This window comes from Fragaria vesca, linkage group LG1 (genome assembly GCF_000184155.1).
Source record: "Fragaria vesca subsp. vesca linkage group LG1, FraVesHawaii_1.0, whole genome shotgun sequence".
NCBI classification, from domain to species: Eukaryota; Viridiplantae; Streptophyta; class Magnoliopsida; order Rosales; family Rosaceae; genus Fragaria; species Fragaria vesca.
In genome coordinates, this window is record NC_020491.1 from 22,541,867 (window position 1) to 22,556,194 (window position 14,328).

Sequence of the window (14,328 nt, forward strand, 5' to 3'; positions counted from 1 at the left end):
TTGTTGTCTCTCTCTCTCTCTCTCTCTCTCTCTCTCTCTCTCTCAATTAACCCTACTTTTTCTTTATAGGTGGAGGACAATGTTTGGTATTGCAATAGTTCCCTCTGTTCTATTGGCTTTAGGAATGACTGTTTCGCCTGAAAGTCCTAGATGGCTCTTACAGGTTTGCAAGTTTATTTAATAAACATATATGTGCAAAGTTGTCGTATCTGAATTTTTATCATGTTTTTCAGCTGTAATTGGGCATTTTCAGTAGAAGTGCTTATCAGTGCTTTATTTTGCAGCAAGGAAAAACTTCCCAAGCTGAAAAGGTTATAAAAACATTATACGGAAAAGAGAGAGTAACTGAGGTGATGCATGACTTAACATCAGCAAGTCATGGATCTACTGAACCCGAAGCAGGCTGGTTTGATCTGTTTAGTAGCCGCTATTGGAAAGGTTTGCCTAGTTCTTAGAATTCATGTTCTCTCATACATTTCTTTTCCTTTCTTGACATCTATGTGTTTGTACAGTTGTTAGTGTTGGTGCGGCACTTTTCTTGTTCCAACAGTTAGCTGGGATAAATGCTGTGGTTTATTATTCCACTTCTGTCTTCCGCAGTGCTGGCATAACATCAGATGTTGCAGCAAGTGCTCTCGTTGGAGCAGCAAATGTCTTTGGTTAGTTTCAAAGATTGGAAAAATTATTATACTGTCATAGTGTTTTATCAAACTCTGGATTATCTCTTAACAGGCACAGCTGTTGCATCGTCACTGATGGACAGACAAGGAAGGAAAAATCTTCTCCTGATAAGTTTTGGAGGAATGGTAATATTATCTTCATCAAAGATTTGTTTTATATGAAGTAAATGAACGCCATTTTTACTTGATATACAAGTAAATGAATATCTAGATACTTCCAATGTTGGTTAATGATTTCGAGCTGTCAGTTTTCTGGACCCCATTGAAAGTCACCCTTTAAACAATTCATCTAACTGTGATCTAATAGATATAAGAATATTGTGTATTTTTCTCTGAACATTTTGGTACTTGTTAATTAAATCGCTGTAACCGATCTGGCTGATAAAAGTGGATCCATGAAGGAAAATAAGGGAATTTAGGTCCGTCTGTCAAATAGTCTGTGATATAAGATTTCACCGTCCAATGCAATAAAACTTGCTTTGGCTGTGTCAATTATTTAAATTTGAATGAAAAACGTTTCTGTTTGCTTATGTTTACTGATCAATTGTTTTTTCTTTTTGTTGTTGTTTGTTTGTTTGTAGGCTGCTTCAATGTTGCTGCTTGCTTTGTCGTTTACTTGGAGTGTTTTGGCACCATATTCTGGCACCCTTGCTGTTGCTGGGACTGTTCTGTAAGTTGGAGTTTCCTTGTAAAAAAATAAAAAAAACCACTCTTCCATTTTAGATGTTCATGTTTGTATCTCAACACTGTTCTTATTTTGATCAACAGCTATGTATTGTCCTTTTCGCTTGGTGCTGGCCCTGTGCCCGCTCTTCTTCTGCCAGAGATATTTGCTTCAAGAATCAGAGCAAAAGCAGTTTCTTTGTCATTGGGCATGCACTGGGTAAGTGGCAATAGAAAATGCATATTTTTTTGAAGTGAGATGGTACCTTACTAATCAATATCTTACAGGGATAAATTTTGTTTTGTGAATGTTGTACTTTGGCTTTTTTATTAGAATAGCAAATTTTGCATTTGGTGGATACTTAAATGATTGATTTTTTTTTTTTAAATTATTGGAACAAAAAAAACTTGACTGCAAAGGCTGCAGTTGGTTATGTATGTGTGCCTTTTTTACTTAGGGCTAATTACTTTGCGATAAAAACTGAATGAAGACATCCGTTATCTCACTTATGAACTGAATTTTCATGCTGTATTATCAGATATCAAACTTCGTCATTGGCCTGTATTTCTTGAGCTTTGTAACCAAGTTCGGGATCAGCTCGGTGTATCTGGGATTCTCTGCTGTTTGTCTGCTTGCTGTCTTGTACATAGCTGGTAATGTCGTTGAAACTAAAGGGCGATCATTGGAGGACATAGAGCGTGCCCTTAGCGTTCCAACCTGATTATGGTACAGTTTTTGGATTTTGACCCGTGAGAATAAGTAATCTGCTGTTAATAAATAATACTTGTATTATAATGTTCTGTTATCTCAAGTAAGGTTAAACTACTTGTTCCTTCAATGACATTCCATTTCTTCTTCCTATATCTACAACTTGCTGTCATCTATGTTCCAAAAATTGTTAAATTGTAAAATTGAGCCGTCTAGATTTCTATTTATTTTCTGTTAATTCGGAAAACATACTTCAAGCCCAACTTATTCAATTATAATGGAAATATGGAATCACCGAACAAACAAGGACAACCTCACCTCCCAAAGAAAAAAAATCACCCAACTAGTCCTAAAGAAGAGTAACCATTAATTGCCTTGTACTGTTTTCAGTAGAGTCACTATAATTAGAAAAATGAAATGACATCTCAATTTAGGCCATAACAAAACGCTGAAGGTTTGGAAGAGGCAGAGAGAGCAGAGAGCAAGGAATGTTGGTGGTGGAGGTTACTAAGAAGGATTGAAATGACAACGCTTGTGCTGGAGGGGAGACGACGATGCATGAAAGACATCTGACGAATGAGAGAAATATAGTTCCGAGTTTTGTTATTCGGTCGTGTCAGAAAGTTTTAACAGTTTGGTACAGAAACGAAAATATCTACACCGTTAGGGGTGCATATGCAATTCTCTGTTTTTACCAGGTACCAAAGTGAAATATCTAAACAGTTGAGAGGGTAAACTGTAATTCTCTATCTTAATTTTACATTAATTCCTGGACAAGAAAGAAGAATGGCACGTGGTCTATATGACTCGGCACGGAAATAAAGAAATTCCCCTTTTCCTCTTGTTTTCTTGAATAAATTTTGATCGCTCTACAAATTTTTCTTCCGATCTCATCACCGCAACCGTTTATTTCACACGATCCTCTCTTTTAAATTCAAATTCTTTTCAAAAATTTAAAAAAAAAAAAAGAGAAGAATTTACAGAGAGATGAAAGTGAATTTGATTTCTTTGAAGCCCTAAACGTTCGGGAGAGTCTAGCTCGAGATCCGGAACCTTCTAGGATATCGGTGATCACGCGCCGCCGTGATGGTGGTGAATGAGCGACCTCAGAAGCGGATGAAGAGGCGTATCACGGCGGATCTCAACGACTTCTTCACCTTCCCGTCCTCGTCGGCGGGGGCTACTGGACCTTTCAGGACCGTCGTCAGGGAGTTTCTCTCTAACCATGCGCTGGTTCCTCCGCCGTCGTCCCTCTTCCCTCACCTGATGACGTGGCAGATTCTCTTCAGGGTCGGCGATGCTGCCGATCAGCTCCCGGCGACCGCGGCCTCGGCGGACGGTCCCGATTCGCCCGTCGTGTGCCTCGATATCGTCGAGGAGGACGTCGCCAGATCTCGAAACGTCTATTGTGATCAGTGCCGAGTTGTCGGTGAGTTGACTCACCCGAGTTCTATGCTTTTTTGCCTGGACAGTTTTTATATTTGTTTCTATTAATTCATATTATGTAGGATATGATATGATGATGTTCCATTTCTTGCTAAATGTTAATAATACAACTGTAAATTCCTGATTAGGATTAGGCAAATTGTTGATTATTCGGGGTCCCGGTGATGTTTGACTAGTTGTCCTCTTGTGACGGTAGTACAGCACGGTGATTTTACTTGTGGACAGGTCATGACAATGAGTCCATGACAAGAGCTGATAGCTGTTGTTGCTTGACAGCTATTCCATCAGTGGAATCGGCCGTTCTGAGTTTGAAACTTCCACTTTTAAGTTAATGTTTAAGGCTTAGTAAAGTTGAATGATGATGTGTGTTCTTCATAAGTTGATTTGATAGGATGTAGTGGACTGAGGACTTGAATGCGTCATCCTAGGGGCTGTTGAAATTATGAATTTGCACAATGGTTTCTTAACTACATTTAATGATGAGCTTAGGACAGAGGCTGTAATCTGTTTTTCATTGGTTTTTTGCGCTGGTCGAGTAGAAATGCATGATAAAGAAGTCTTGACCAATTAGATTACCTACCTATCATGCTCCTGACATTAAAGAGAGCTTCTTGTTTTATCTTGTTGTCCAGACCATTCTGTCGACCAAAGTAGGGAATTAATTCAATGATTTTGGTTTATGATTAGGCATCATGGACGTAATCATCTCATGTGTTGTAAGTACATAACTACTTGTATGTGTGTTTTGATCAAACTTTCTCAAACTATACAAACCACCAGTAGTCAGTCACGTGAGTTCTGACATATTTCTTCTCAAACGTTTAGGATGGAGTGGTCATCCAGTTTGCGGGAAACGTTATCACTTTATAATTAAGGCTGATGGTAATTCCATTGGCGGGTATCACAAGCCTTGTATGTGCTGTGGAGATGTTGTGCATATCTACGAATCCAAGTGAGGACTTGAAATTTTATTCTTCATATATGCCTTTATTTCTGATAATATAACGTAGCTATTATAAGCATGGCTTAACTGATTTATGTTGGCTTTTGTTGCATAGATTCTAGTACCAATGCCAAGCAGATGACATACATATAAGAATGTATGTAGAAATGTTTTAGGGAATTCAAGGAAAATTAATAAAGGACATATGAACTGAAAGAACTCGATAAAGTTTTATCGACTCAACTAGACCTCAGTTCAGTTGCAAAGAAAATGAATGTTTTTTTTATTAAAACCTGTATTGAGAGTACAAATAAGTAGAACTGGTACAGTATTACATGTGAGGACTGCATGGGGCCTTGAGCATGAGAACAAATCCATCACTCCCGAAGTCCTAACTTCAAAAAAATTCAGTTGGTACCTAAGTATTCACTGTTACGTGTTTTTACATTTTCTGATGTCTGCTTCCACTGAGTTTTTAATTGATTTATGCATGTTCTTAATTCACCAATATCATTTGGTTGGTTATTGTTTGTTATCTATATGCATTTATATATAAATCCATATTTCTGCTGTCTTCTAATAGAATATATTATTCTTATAGCGCCTTGTATATCTGACTGGTTTGATATACGAGATCAACTGGTTTCTGTATATCGCTATATGGTATTAAGTTTGGTATAAATGTGATTATGGCTGCTCAAGAAAGCCAGTTCTGTCCTAAAAATATAAGAAATTTTATAATAAACCCAATGTGAGCACTGAGTATTTTTAAATAGATACAAACAGAATTAGGACTATTAAACTAAGAGGTGTTTTCATGTACAGCTAGGTGCATCAGTTTACTAAAAATGTTTCACACTAATATATAATTGTCTATTCTTCTACTGCTGTTAATTCGGTTCAGTGATCTTTGATTTCTTATGTTGCTGAAATGTGTCATGGTTTCAGGTGCAAATCTTGCAACCTTGATGCAAGTACAGACGATGTTGAAGATTGGGTGTACAGCCAATTAGAGAATACAACCCATCTTCTGCATGGAGTAGTCCATTCAAATGGTTTTGGACACCTTCTCAGGGTAAATGGAAGGGAAGGTGGCTCGAGGATGCTTTCTGGATGCCATATCATGGACTTTTGGGACCGGCTCTGTAAAGTTCTTGGAGTGAGGTTTGGTTTTGTTCCTAGACTTACTTATTTTTTATTTTTTTATTTTTTTCGTTTTTATGAGTAGTATAGTAGCTAGGCTAGATGAGTGGGGCTTTTGATGATGTACACTATTAGGAGTTGAAATGTGTAATCGTGGGAGATAAATACCACACACTACATGGACTAGTTCAATTAGGGGTTTCAATGTACATATATCGTCCTTACTCTTTTGTTCTACATAAAACAAATATTCCGGGATAGGCCTTTATTTTGCTTTGTTCTTACTCAAATTCTGTGTTCTTATTTTGTTCACTAGCTTTGTTTATAATGACTTTTGTTTTATTATTACCTATCTTGCATCACAATAAACTCCAATTTGTCATTTTCCACACATGAACAGAATGGTCAGTGTGATGGATGTGTCAAAGAAGTATGGGCTGGAATATCGGCTACTTCATGCAATCATCAGAGGACATCCCTGGTATGGTGACTGGGGTTATGAATTTGCTACTGGTAGTTTTGCTCTCACTCTTGATGCCTATAATTTGGCTGTTGAAAAACTCTCTACCCTACCCCTGTCCACCTTTCTTGCGCAACGTCGATTTCCATCTTGCATCCGTGACATCATCTTGAGATACCAGTCCCTATCAGAACATGAGCTTTTGAATATAAGAGATCTCTTTAGTTTCTTGATTAAATTGATCCATGATGCTCCCAAGTGTTCTTCAAGGGGTGATGATGCCATGAGCAAGAAGCGACGAGCTTCCGGAGTTCTGTATTCTTGGACGAAGAGTGATGTTGAATGTGTAGAAGAAGCCATGGTCAAGGTGCTGCGTGCAGTTACTGGGCCAAATTGGGTAAATCAGCGTAATCTTAGGAAAGCTATTTACAAGGGACAACCACCCGATCTCCTGGATTATAGCCTCAACGAACTTGGAGGGAAAATAGTAGCAGAAGGGATCTTCGTTAATTCAAGACGCAATGCTGATGGTGATTTTGAATACAGGTTAGTAGTATATTGAGCCTCAATAGTTGTGCCCTTTTCCATTTTATCTTTTGTTTAGCATTCTGTCACTTGAAATCAAATTCATATTGCCAGTGTTATGGGAGGAATTTGGCTTTTCTGTCCTTAATTATCTGCATTTTCTTGCATTAAGAGATCCTCACCCCTTTATCAATCTAATGATTTTCAAAGCTCCCCACTAATAGAACTATTTTTATTTTTAACCAAATTCACTGTCTCCCTCTGTCTCCTACTCTGAGTAAGAACCGCCATGGGCTCCTTTCTCCATTATATATTTATATGTAATACTATGAATAAAGATAAGTATTAACATCCGTGGAAATAATCTGTATTGGCCAGAAAACCTTTGAAGAAGTTCTTACAGAAATAGTTTGACGTGAAACATACAGTGGGGTTTTAGCAGAATTGAGTTATGAACATTAAATTAGATCTATTGACTTTCTGTTATTGACATACATTTAGCACATAGAACATCAGGTGACCCATTCTCTGAGTCTGTGATATCCAGAGATCCATGCAATGAATTTTCAATTCTTCACTCCTTAGTGAATCAGCAGAATTCAAAGTTTCAAACTATGTTGATGTTCATGGAACATATAATTTTCTGATTTGTAAGTGAGGAAAGAGAGGGAAGAGAGAGGGTACTGAAGAGAGAAGGAGAAGATACAGGAACCAGACAGTGACTCCAGATTAAGAGAGTGATGCCAAGATGTTTGTTAAAACGGTGATGATAAAAAAAAATGCATGAGAAAAATTTCAAAGGAACTTTGGATAGGAAGTTTCAATTTTCAAACATAATCTGGTTCTTTCTACTGTCAACTTAATCCTGCCATGTTTTAGGCTCAGCCTTCTTTATCTGAGGATAGTAAACTTGATACATTTATGTAGGAATTAGGTATTATTTTGCGACCTGTCAGCTAAGGCTGCTAAGCCAAATACAATTGTTAGTTCGTTCATTCGATTAGAAATTGAATACAATTTTTGCATGAAAAAGGATTTTATTTTTACCTTTTTTACATATCAATCCTTTCTTATCATTCCACTAGTGAATGCACTACACAGTTTAGCTTTCTAGCCTTGAATCGACGTTATGGCAATCGTCAAGTCATCTGTATTAGTTTTGGCGCTACTTATACTATAATCACTTTTATATTTTAGTTTTGTTATTGCTACTATAATCACACATATATCTAGTTCTTTTCCCTCAAGGTAAACAATATTTCTCAAGCGACAATCATCTAGGTATTTGTTAGATATGCTAGATTTGTCTTCTATGTTTAGCATTTCTAATGGTTTTACTTAGCAAGCACAAACAGTGCAGTACAGGATAGGTGACTTACAGGTTTATGCAATCTCTCTTCGCAGTTGGGAGAGATGAATTATAGCTTTTAACAATGAGGGTTAGTAGGACTGGTTAGCCCATGGGGACTGGGTTCATCTGATCCACCTCACTGTATTACCTTCCTATATGTTAGAGTTGGACTCCTAACGATTATCGGGTTCAGAAGGAGAGGCCCTTGATTCAAGCAAGGTTGTGGGAAGCAGATTTAGGGAATTTCTAGTATAAACAGTGAAAAGGATTTGGGAATTCCAAGACTCTAAGATGAGTAAGGATCCAAATGTCATGAAACACCAAATTTGCATGTGATTAAGCTCGTATAAGATTTCAAGTACGGTTCTGTAGCAGCAAATATTTTTTTTTTTTCTTCTTTACTCTGGATTTAGGCTGTTTGAGTTCACTTAGGCCCAGAATGATGCCTTTTACCAAACTTGTAAGGGGGGACTATTTTTGGGTCTGAAAATAGCTTGTTCTCTTACTAAATATGTAGATATCCAGATACATGGAGTGGACAAATTCCAAAAGGGAAGTGAAAGGATAAGTGTAGGTTGACTTTTGGGATTGTTAATAACAGTTGCCTGTTCAAATACATTTGTTTTTTTTTGAAGTCGTCAAATACATATTTATAAAGAAGTCGTAAACTTTGAATTTGGCAGAGTTGTTTATTAGAAAGAAGGACTGTCTAATAGCTCAGGCCACCATTATTTCTCTTATATTGTCTTTAACTCTCTATGGACAATCACTGTCTAACAGCTAAAGCAAGATTGTCTAAATAGGTCATTTTACATTCTAATTGTTCTGCACCTCTGGTTACTAAGTTTGTAACCTGCTGAACAACATTTTGCAGACTCGAGGCTGGAAGCGCATCAGACGACTCTTCCACCTCTAGAAGCCTATCAGAAGAAAATCTTGTACTGGACATACGTTTCTTATATGAGTCGATGCTCCACCCCCAAACTATGATGAAAGATGTGCCTCAGGAAACAAGGGACCTTGCTGTCAGCTGTGCTGAAAAGCTACTTGACTGCAAGCAGTTTGTAAAGGATTACAAGCCCGAAAGGATGTCCACTAAAGATCCATCGCTTACATGTGTCTTATGTAGAGTTGAATTTACAGACGAGTCTGAAGAATATTCCACCCTGGACCCCCCTCCAGAACTGATTGTTCTAACCAATGCTACTGTATCCGATCTCAAGGTTGCAGCATCAAAAGCTTTTCAAGATGTATATTTGGTGTTGAAAAGGTTTCAAGCCGAAGAGTTGGTTGACTATGGCGGTGTTGATGAATCCACCCAGGTCAAGAAGTTGTTAGGGTCAGGAGAATATGTTCGAGTGAGAGGGCGCTGCAATGCAAAGAGTGGATGGAGTAAGTTCAGCATGGAGAGAGGGATGGAGAGGTGGACAGTGGAGTGCAGCTGTGGGGCAAAGGATGATGATGGAGAGAGAATGATGGCTTGTGATCTTTGTGGTGTGTGGCGGCACACTCGATGTTCTGGAATCCCAGACTCAGATTCGGTCCCTGCCAGTTTTGTTTGTCAAGGATGCAAAAACTCAGTTCCAGTAACGCAAAATGCTGGGCCTTGCAAGGATGAGGTGGTTGCTAAGGTTGAAAGCTGCTCCTTTGGTAATAATTTGATTGGCCCTCCTGACGTTCGCTGATATAATTTTACTGTTAGTCAATAAGTAATTGGTTTGATTTCGTCATTTCTTCGGTAAGAGAGGTTGGTTTCCTCTATCCCCAAAGGACCATGTACATAAAATCCGTAGGCCTTTTTAGTACTTTTCTGGGCAGTTATACGGACTCCCATTTTCTTTCTAATTTCCTACTTTTCTTCGTCTGTATATATTTCTTCCTATGGTTAACAAAAGAGAAGTTGAAAAGTTATAACATAGCAAAAAAACAAAAAAAAAGAGAGAAAAGAATGAGCAGGATCTATATCCCAGTCCCTTATTTTCTGTTCATGTTGTTAATGGCTCAAGAGATTGGAGCATGTAGTGTGTACTACTACAGGTTGCTCTCATGAAAGAATGCAGTACTATATTGCTTTCTTGACTTGAAAGAATGCAGCACCATGGAGCCATCATGAGGTTGCTTTCTTCTGATGGAAGTCTTGAAAGTGAGGTTTATTTTTGTTTTCTTTTAGTTAAAGAGGGAACACGTATGGGGAGAAAGAGGGAGACGAGATGGATGAAGAGTGGAAGTAATACGAGACGAAACTAAAACAGTTCCTCAAATTTGATGCTAGTTTCTGTTCTATAAAGTTTATGGCATGGGCAGTATAATATCTCGCCTTCACTTGTGTCATCTCCCTTGCAACGTTACTGTGCTAATTCCCTCTCAATCTTTAACTGAAAAAAAAGGTCTCAAATGAAGATCGAAAACGTTATCAAAGTTGCCAAAGGAGCTTTCTTCTGTGGTGAAAATTGGAAGGCTTGGATACAATTACGACGATGAGCTCAGTATAAAAGTTTACAGACGTCATAGGAGTTAAATGTTCTTAGGCTTCTTTAGCATTTGCGTTTAGTTTCTAGTGTACATGCTATGTTACATATTTGGAGTGTACATTCTTTGTTATATACAAGAAAGCAATTCAATTCATGGGATCTCAAAATCAGCCCAGAGATAAAGCTCTTTCATTGAAAGCATTAAGAGACCACAGAAGTGAGTACCAGTTATTCATCAGTGATTCGCCAACAAATTGGAAATTTTCTCTCCCTCTCAATCTCTCATGCAAGTACAGAGTTCGAAATGGAGCAAGTTGGGGGACTTGTAACTCGTTAACCGGGTCTAGTGATTAAGCATCTCTGAAAACATGTCTGCATTATTTGCAAGTCTATCAAATCCACAAACAGGACTCAAAAGGGATGGATGGTGTTCCATGATGAATCTCCAATTTGGCTTAATCAGATTAGTAGAGCTGGATTAAGAAAACGTTAACCTGCTTGTCTAGTTTATGCCAACTCTCGGCCAGTGTGTCAGAATGAGAATTAAGAAGAAACTTGAAGCATATACACAGCAAGCAAAACTGTAACTATGTTCAGGTTTCTTTTATCTGTTTTCACTTAAAAAGTGTTCTGGAGCAGCAATAGAAAAGATGCATACTACATATTTCATAGCTTATCACTACTTCACATCAGAAGGGCACATTGGAAATCATCTTCCCACGCTTGATACCGACACAGCACGGCGCAAAAAAAAAAAAAACAGTCATTACTGTTAATTAACCGGTCAGAGATGTAGCCAGTCTGATATTCATTGAGTAATTTCCGGGCGTGATGCAGGGAAGAGGAATAGCAGGTGAGAATATGGTGATGGTGGATTGGGGAATGTAGAGAGAATACGGAAGCAGAAAGGTTTAAGAAAGACAGGGTGTTTGGCTTTAATGAGATCCTAGCAGATAGAGAAGTTATGAGACGTTTTCCGGCTAGAGATGAGACCCAGTGTGCCCTGGATGTGAAGGTTTCTTGCGAATCAAGGATTCAGGTTCTTTGGTGAAGATCCTCGGAGTCCGCAGTTGGGCAAATCAAGCCTGTGTCAGCCACATCTTTTGGAAGTGAGCTTCATTATGTTTCATCATTGCCTATTTGCCTGCTCCCATGATAAATATTTTTTGGTGATCAACACTGGAAGTTCACCGTTGTAAGAAGTATCGATTGGCCTAACAATTGGAAAAAAGTAGGTCTCAAATTCACCGTTCAAATTTCCATGGATTTGGAACCGACGTTTTTACAATCGGCTGTTTACAGAACCAGCATCTCTACTTCTCTACCTCTCTAGTGAGATCAACAGGTTCAACCATGAGAACATGTCATACAGCCATTTTTGGAAGAGTGACATGAGAAATATAAACACTAATAAATACTCACAAATATCAGATCTGTACCCGGAATTAATGAGAATAGTAAAACTATTGTCACAAGGGCAATGCTGTTACCCTAAGCAATTCCTTTACCAACTGCAAATGCAAATTACCAACACAGCAAGGGGCAGAGCTACTAGCATTACAATAGCCTTCACAACTCACATGTAAGGCAGGAAAAAACGACTAATGGAAGAATAAACTAAACTCTGCTAGACTAATACAATGTAATACTTAATCTTACTCTGACAGTACTCAGGAGAGGCAGACACAGTACCAACCACTGATCTGCTATGAAAATACTACAGTATGGTAGACATGTCTAATGTATACAAGTACGATTTATTCAAACAGTCTCAGAAGTGTAGTAGACTAAGCCCTCATCCAGCCTTGCATCAAGGAACAAAATTTGGGCCACTAGACTAGCAAAGGGAGAGAGCTTCAAAATCAAAAGATAATTTGCTACTGAGATGCTCTGTCAAGACAGAAATTTAAGCCTTTTGAACAAAAGATTGAGATAATCAATGACCATGAAAAGTAAACTCGTTCTACTCCTAATCAATGATCTTTGATGTTCGACCATGTGGGGGTAAGAACTATAACTACTTCCAGAGTTCTACTGCCTAATCTTAGATTCCTATCTACCTAACCACAATTTAACAAAACAAAGAAACCAGATGGCTGCAGTTCAAATGATCTACCAGCAAATAAGGGAACTTATGTGGTCAAAACTTGTCAGATTGAAACAAAAAAACACACTACCCCAAATGAAAAGCAAAATGTCCATGAAATGGGTTGCTAATGCAACATTCGCACCCAAATACAATAGCAAATTAACCCAGAAGGAATCCAAAAAATGGAAACAATTTCAAAAAGGCAAAACGGACTGCACAAAACAATCACATCCCAAATAATTGTAGGAAATTCATCAAAAAAAAAAAGTACTTGTAGAGACAAATCCAGTCAGGAAATGCCTCAACAGAAGTCGACAATCTAACACCCATCCAACATTATATGCAGGCACATAGAATTCTGAGGTAATTTAAATTTAACAAAAACTAACAATTAAACTCCAGATTCAAAATCCTCAATATAAACCTCAGCAAAAGAGGATTAAAAGTTCTAAACCTTGAAATTAAACCATCTGTTCAAATCCATAACAACACTGATAACACTGATACTAGTAAAAACGACCAAAGCGACATCGTTTAGACTCTCAATCGCCACCAGCCTTCTGGTAAACATAGGTGAGACCACACTTACCGCAATAGTGCCTGTCAAAATGGTTAGCCATGAAAGTCCCGGCGCCGCACTCGGCGTTAGGGCACTCCTTCCTGAGCTTCTGGACCTTCCCGGAGTCATCAACCTTGTAGAACTGGAGCACGGCGAGCTTGACCTTCTTGTGCTTGTGCTTGATCTTCTTGGGCTTGGTGTACGTCTTCTTCTTGCGCTTCTTGGCGCCACCGCGGAGGCGGAGCACCAGGTGGAGAGTCGACTCCTTCTGGATGTTGTAGTCGGCGAGAGTCCGGCCGTCCTCGAGCTGTTTTCCGGCGAAGATGAGGCGCTGCTGGTCCGGCGGGATGCCCTCCTTGTCTTGGATCTTGGCCTTCACATTATCGATGGTGTCGGAGGACTCCACCTCCAACGTGATCGTCTTCCCCGTTAGGGTTTTCACGAAGATCTGCATCTTGACGCCGCCTTAGGGTTTTCTTTCAACTCTCAAATTCTGTATGAGAGGGGCTTTAAGTACAGGTTAGGATCCGCGCTGAAATGACCATATAGTCCTTGTATAGAATTTCTCTTCGTTCAACACAAGCGTTTTATTGAAACCCTGGCGACTGGCGAACATCGAAGAGCTTCTATCTCTGTTCGTTGAATTTAGAGATTCTCGATATTATTTCAGGTCTTTATAATTAAGAATTAAGGTTTTATTGTTTTAGGATATTCTCTATGTGTGCCTTGGTCTTATGCCAATAGGATATGTAGTTAGACTAGATCTATGTATTCATATCCTTACCATATTGGTATTGTGTAATTCCCTATATAAAGGGTTCCTATCAATGAATAAGATGATGATTCTCTTGCTATCTCTTTGTCTCTACACTTTATTCTTCATCACGTTATCATGCACTTTGTTCTAACCCTAGAGCCAATAGCCCACCATTTCTTTTTCCAAACCCTAAAAACCAAAACCCTAAAATCGAGCAGCCTTGTTTTTCTCGATTTCCGACCAAAATTCCGACTGCCCTCCGCCGGAATTTTATATCCCCAGAAAGCTCTTTTCGTCACGGATCCAACGCCGCCGGCCTCACCCTGAGAACCGGCCGGAAAGTCTCCGAACCGGCCGCCGGAAAATTCTAGACCGCCGCCGCCGCTACCGACCACCGGTTCACCACCTTCCCTTGCTCCGATCAACCTGAAATTTTGATAGAAACTTCCCCATCCAGAGCTGCTCCTCCTGTCAAATTTTCAGCCCCAAATTCGAAGTATAAGTAGGCGAAACGTTATTCTCCTCTCGGCAG

The 14,328-nt window shown here is 38.9% G+C and overlaps 3 protein-coding genes across 3 annotated transcripts in view; 2 read left to right on the top strand and 1 right to left on the bottom strand.

The window, feature by feature from the left end:
- LOC101294602 (plastidic glucose transporter 4-like) overlaps positions 1 to 2,206 on the top strand; it is a 5,974-nt gene extending 3,768 nt beyond the window's left edge. Inside the window, exons 8-14 of the mRNA XM_004288607.1 lie at positions 70 to 163; positions 285 to 438; positions 513 to 659; positions 733 to 806; positions 1,262 to 1,350; positions 1,449 to 1,563; positions 1,883 to 2,206. Of these exons, the coding sequence (XP_004288655.1) occupies positions 70 to 163; positions 285 to 438; positions 513 to 659; positions 733 to 806; positions 1,262 to 1,350; positions 1,449 to 1,563; positions 1,883 to 2,065 (856 nt within the window). The 3' untranslated portion in view covers positions 2,066 to 2,206. The remainder of the gene's footprint in view (positions 1 to 69; positions 164 to 284; positions 439 to 512; positions 660 to 732; positions 807 to 1,261; positions 1,351 to 1,448; positions 1,564 to 1,882) is intronic.
- An 899-nt stretch (positions 2,207 to 3,105) lies between these two features.
- On the top strand, positions 3,106 to 9,837 carry LOC101294890 (PHD finger protein At1g33420-like). Its single transcript, XM_004288608.1, has 5 exons — positions 3,106 to 3,481; positions 4,324 to 4,450; positions 5,390 to 5,605; positions 5,985 to 6,590; positions 8,795 to 9,837. The coding sequence occupies exons 1-5, from the start codon at positions 3,139 to 3,141 to the stop codon at positions 9,603 to 9,605; spliced, it is 2,103 nt and encodes a 700-aa protein (XP_004288656.1). The 5' UTR covers positions 3,106 to 3,138; the 3' UTR covers positions 9,606 to 9,837.
- A 2,988-nt stretch (positions 9,838 to 12,825) lies between these two features.
- Positions 12,826 to 13,656, bottom strand: LOC101295174 (ubiquitin-40S ribosomal protein S27a-like). The gene has a single exon (XM_004288609.1). It carries the CDS (start codon positions 13,491 to 13,493, stop codon positions 13,023 to 13,025), a length of 471 nt encoding a protein of 156 aa, XP_004288657.1. The 5' UTR covers positions 13,494 to 13,656; the 3' UTR covers positions 12,826 to 13,022.
- Positions 13,657 to 14,328: the final 672 nt, after the last annotated feature.